The sequence below is a fragment of the Trachymyrmex septentrionalis genome, unplaced genomic scaffold, assembly GCF_001594115.1.
Source record: "Trachymyrmex septentrionalis isolate Tsep2-gDNA-1 unplaced genomic scaffold, Tsep1.0 scaffold37, whole genome shotgun sequence".
In the NCBI taxonomy this organism is placed as follows: domain Eukaryota; kingdom Metazoa; phylum Arthropoda; class Insecta; order Hymenoptera; family Formicidae; genus Trachymyrmex; species Trachymyrmex septentrionalis.
Genome location: NW_017305536.1, coordinates 5,790,830 through 5,796,322, shown reverse-complemented (window position 1 = coordinate 5,796,322; position 5,493 = coordinate 5,790,830). Strand labels below are relative to the sequence as shown.

The 5,493-nt window shown below is 32.7% G+C and overlaps 1 protein-coding gene across 2 annotated transcripts in view; it reads left to right on the top strand.

The window, feature by feature from the left end:
- The window catches only part of LOC108750663 (guanine nucleotide-binding protein G(o) subunit alpha), a 25,219-nt gene that overhangs the window by 12,868 nt on the left and 6,858 nt on the right, over positions 1 to 5,493 (top strand). For both annotated transcript variants that reach the window (XM_018490302.1, XM_018490301.1), the window contains 2 exons: positions 451 to 592; positions 2,897 to 3,057. In XM_018490302.1, coding sequence (XP_018345804.1) covers positions 451 to 592; positions 2,897 to 3,057 — 303 coding nt within the window. The remainder of the gene's footprint in view (positions 1 to 450; positions 593 to 2,896; positions 3,058 to 5,493) is intronic.

The window sequence follows — 5,493 nt, the reverse complement described above, 5'->3', positions numbered from 1 at the left end:
ATAGTATATATATATATATATGGGCGCTCATGTAAGTCACGGAGTATATGTAGCGCGCATTGCAATTCATATATGCGTTTACACAGGGTGCACTACGTGGCATATATTAATTCGAGCCGTTGCGCACGTGATACGCGTATATTACAGCGCGATTGCAAACTCCTTTGTGAGTGAGCCGAAAGACGCTTAAATCAAGTGGGAAATGTTCACATGTCTATTCATTCAAATCGTATCGAATAAATACGAGTATCGATATTACCCTTGACACATATTCCGCTTTTCCAGAAAATTGCTTCAGTCTTAAATGTAGCCTTTTCCCTTTTTCCTTATTTTATAAGTAAACGTTGTCTTAAACTAACCATCCTTATCCTAATATTTACGAAGAGGAGACATCCTGTGTGCGTGTCTCTCTTTGCGGACGTGCTAACGCGAGTGCGATTCTGCTTTCAGAATTATCCACGAGAGCGGCTTCACGCCGGAAGACTTCAAGCAGTACAGACCAGTCGTATACAGTAACACGATACAATCTCTAATCGCTATTCTCAGAGCAATGCCTAATCTGGGCATCAGCTTTTCAACCAACGAGCGAGAGGTAATGTGCACTTGTGTCTATTCGAATGCTTCAGAAAATAGGAGTTTGTTGTCGGGGAGAGAGTCTGTTGAACTATAAATTTGAAATATAATACGCGTGATGCGTCACGCATATCTTAGATGTTACTTTAAAATAGGTGCTCTCCAGCAAGGAGGCATAGGTGACACAGTGTAACAGTGAATCATTACATTCTTGTGCTTTGCTAATATTAGACAAAGATAAAATGATTCGCTGTTAAGCTATATAAATACAGGTTGAAATTAATTTCTCATCCTAAAATTTCAGAAAAAATTTCATGATTTTCCCTGATGCTTACAATAATATGTTGAATTTTTTTGTAGCTTCGTTTTGATTTACAAGTCGTCAAATATTTTGTTGAGGGATCAATTTAACGTTGCAATGTAAATTAATGTTGCTGATACTATTATACTTGCATTTAATTGTCAAGTTATACTCTAAAAAATATCGGTGTTGATTTAACACCCACATGCAGTGTCTATTAATTCTCACCGTGTTGGTGTTAATATTAACACTAACATGGTGTGGATTTCAAACCCAATAATATTAAACTTCTTTAAAGTCAAGAATTTTATTTTTCAGAAAATTCCTTCACTTTTTTCCCCTGATTTCTCTGACCGTTTTTAGTTTTCTTGATATTTCCTTGATTTTGTTGATTTTCAATTTTGTGGCAAACCTGTAATATTATGTCGTACGATAAATTTTTCGAGCGTTTTATTGACTAGAGAACAGAAAAACATCTTCAATTTTTCTATCCTATAGTCAATCAACAGGCTTGAAAAATTTGTCGTACAACCAATATAATACTAGAGCCTTACACTGTGTCATTTATGTCTTTTGTTGGAAAGTACCCAATAACTTCAAGGTAAATTCCCGTTACGTTTGATACACGTCTACGTTTCATTGAATTTTAAATTAAAATTTTTAACTTTGTTTTATACTTCCAGCTCGATCACGTCAATGCGTTATAGTACTTATTTAGTAAAACGGATATTCCAATTTTCTTATCTTCACAAATTTTTGTCAACAATTATTTCAGGAAAACAATCAGATTGTATGCGCAGAAATTTACTTTTTATTTCCGATGTAATTTATTAACGATGTCTTTATATTGTTCATCCATACTCGAGATACATCCATGCTCGTATCGCTCATTTAATTCAATGAATTCAATGAAATGTCAAATGCAAAATTATGAAAACGGTCCAATAACACGCATATCAGTTGCATACATCTCGTATGTTATTTAAATGTTGTGTATCGATCATTTTAACTTGTGAAGCATGACATGACATCCAGAATGCAGTTTGCTACTTGCCGACGTTATCTAATGAATGAAGCATTCAACGGCAAATCATAACGTGTTGCCTGGTTGATTAACAGTCTAAAGCGCGATCGTGTAAGATGATCTAACTGGCCGGATGCGTGCCCCTAAGATCGTACGAATAATTATTGATCATCTCTCCTTAATACTACAACTCCTATAATTCTTTGTATGTGTGTGCGCGCGCGCGCATGCACGTGGTTTAAAAGATTATAAAATATTTTAGACGAACATATTATAGACGAATTATGAAAAATTTATTATGATTATTTGTTATATTTAAAATACAGTCATATAACATTCATTATGTAAATCATATTGATTTTACGCCAGAAATAAAATTCTACTTGGCACATGCATAGTAAACAACATTTTGTATTTGTGTTGAAAATAATTCACTCAAATCTTTGTTAAAATATTGTGTTGAATTTTTTTAACATATTTGAGTGTTAATTTAACATAATGTGATTAATTTAACTATTTATTTGATTAACATTATGTTATTTAAATATTTTATGTTGAATTAATATTCATTTCTTAGTGTTAAAATAACATAATTTGTGAAAGTTAACACACACACACACAAATAACAATGTTTTAAAATTTTAAGATGAATGAATAAAATACATGTTGATTGAACGTATTCTAAATGTTGATTTTACTGAGTAAATTGACTTTCACAATTTACTTATAAATTATGTCAATATTACATTTTGTCTTAATTTTTTTTACATAATATTTATGTTACTTTCTGACATATCTCTTTTGTGTTAAATTAAGACAAAAATTTCGTTTAAGACAATTAGTGAAATGTGTTAAATTTAATATAAATTTTTCAACTGTGTGTACAAACTAGATTACAGGGAAAAATTCTACTAATTATTATTTCAGTAAAGTAATTAGATATCGATGTGATAAAAATATTTCAGTTATAAAGATTTACATGTTTTTCGTGCTTCCAGACGGATGCAAAAATGGTATTCGACGTAATACAAAGAATGGAAGATACGGAACCTTTTAGCGAAGAATTGCTGGCGGCTATGAAGAGGCTGTGGTATGACAATGGAGTGCAGGAGTGCTTTGGTAGGAGCAATGAGTATCAGTTGAACGACTCCGCGAAATAGTAAGTGGCGATCATTCTTTGAAGGAATTAAATACAACATTTTTTAATATACAAAACAATTAATAATTATAATCTCGAAATATAATGATGTTTAATTCGGCTGCAAATTATTAGTTTGGAAATAACTTATAAATTATGTATAAAAGAGATGCTTGTAAATTTTATTTAAATTGTATTATTTAAATGAAAATTATTTCGGGAAATATAAAAAAAATTTCTAGCAATAAGAGAAAATATAACAATTAGGAACTTGAATTTTAAGTCCGTCCTACAGCAAGTCATATTACCTACACAAGTCTTAAGAAATTGATCAGTCATAATCGATTGCTTTTCTCACATTCGACTGCGACAGTGTTGATGTCGTATGGCTTAAAGCTTAAGTAATCATTTATAGCAGAAAGTTATTCTTGAGAATTTGTGTACTCGAAAGGGCGTGTGCGTGCGGAGGGTAGCAGGAGCAAACCTCATCCTGAACGTGAGACTTGTCGTCCCTCCTCTCCTTCTCGATGCGTTTCGCAGGCATATTTCCGCGCTGCCCCCTTCGTTGTGGATATTGATTTTGTAGTAGCGCTTGTACATCTCGGTGTAGTGCCGTTTTCCAATACTTCCATCAGTTATCTTCGTTAAGCACATGTTTTTTTTTTATTACGAGATGCTTTTGAGCGCGTGTAATGATTGCGGATCTATTCCCCTCGATAAAGTCGAATCACAACATTCGACAAGTCGATCGCAAATAATGCGATTAAAAAAAAGAGTGAATTCGTTTTTCCAACATTCTCCACGAGCGGTTAATTTCGGGGAAAAATTGAAAATTGCCACAAAATTGGAATTGTCAGGAATTGTCAGGGAAATTGAAAACGGTCAGGGAAATTTGTAAAATTTTTTGGCATATTAAAATTCTTGGCTTTAAAGAAATTTAATACACGTATATTATATCTACGTAATTTGGAAATACTATCAATTTAACAATTAAAAATTCAAGTATTGTCAGCAACATTAATAATAATTTATATTGTTATGTTAAATTGATCTCTCAACAAAATATTTAACGTTTCTAAATTAAAACATAAGTACGCCAAATTTAAAAATATTATTGAAAGTCGGGGAGAATCACGAAAACAACTTTTTTTTTTGTTTAGAAATCAGAGAAAAGTCATGGAATTTTAGAATGAGGAATTTGTGACACAATTTTGATTATTCTACCTTTTATTTTGACGAAAATAGTACTATGTATATAAAAAATCAATGCACACACATAAGATTAAAGAGACAAGGCAACAGTTTTTACGTTTGATTTATTCGAGATTTCTACTTATAATTTAACTCATTTTCACAATCCAAGCATGATAATTTCGTATAAGCTTCACCTTTTTTTTTCATGAGAGATCCCCTTATTGACAATGAAACATGAAGAGAAATCAACGTGTTGTATAAACAAGGCTGGTCGCGAAAGATTTAATCGCACGTAATCAGAGTAATATGTATGCCACGTCGTCGTTGTGTGTCCACTGTTGCGAGGTCCTGTCGCTAACTATTAGCGACAGGACTCGATTGGAGCATACGTGTTTTATCGTCTGCACGCAATACGAGAGGCGACGGTCCTTTTTTTCCCCTCAACGCCATGCCGTTTTCTGGCGCCGTTCCTAGTTTTAATAAACCGCACTGCGGTTTCGCACCGGGTTGCACGATATTGCATACAGTACACTTATTGCACACGCAAGTGCGCTCTCTTTCTCTCTCTCTCTCTCTTTCTTTTTTTTTTCTTTTGCCATCATTTAATATCATTCATCGAGGAAACCCTTATCGCCCTTGATAATTATGTATAACGAAAGTCGATGCTTTTTCGATAAGAGCACATGATATTCTCAATTAAAGTCGTGAAATATGCAAAATACGAATCTACTTTTCAATAATTATATTAATTATTTGCATTCGACTCATTCGAAAACATATATATTTATGACAGAACAAAAAATTATATATTTAACACGATATTTGTATACATAAGAATATAAATGACCGTGTTGATATTAATAGACTAAATTTACAAATAGATTAGTGCCGTTTGGCATTTTACGATAAAACAGTATTATGACGTGCTATTAATCCTGGAAATCTTTTGTCGAAAAATTGGAAAAAAATAGGCGAAAAAGAAATTTCATTTCTTCACTTGCAGCAAATGCCACATATCGAAATATTATATACATTGATGCAAAATCGCGGTGAATTCTCGAATTGAAACTTCTGAATTTCCGGCAAGAAAATTTTATCATTCTCAATTTGCTTATAATATTCCTAAATTGTATTCACGATTCCATGTGAGATAATTTTGGTATTCGATATTCTGACTTGGGAAGAACTCAATAGTTTGGTTCAAAGACTCATCAACCGTGCAGGTCTTCTGAAATCTTAAAAATGAATATTTCGAGGGAAGGG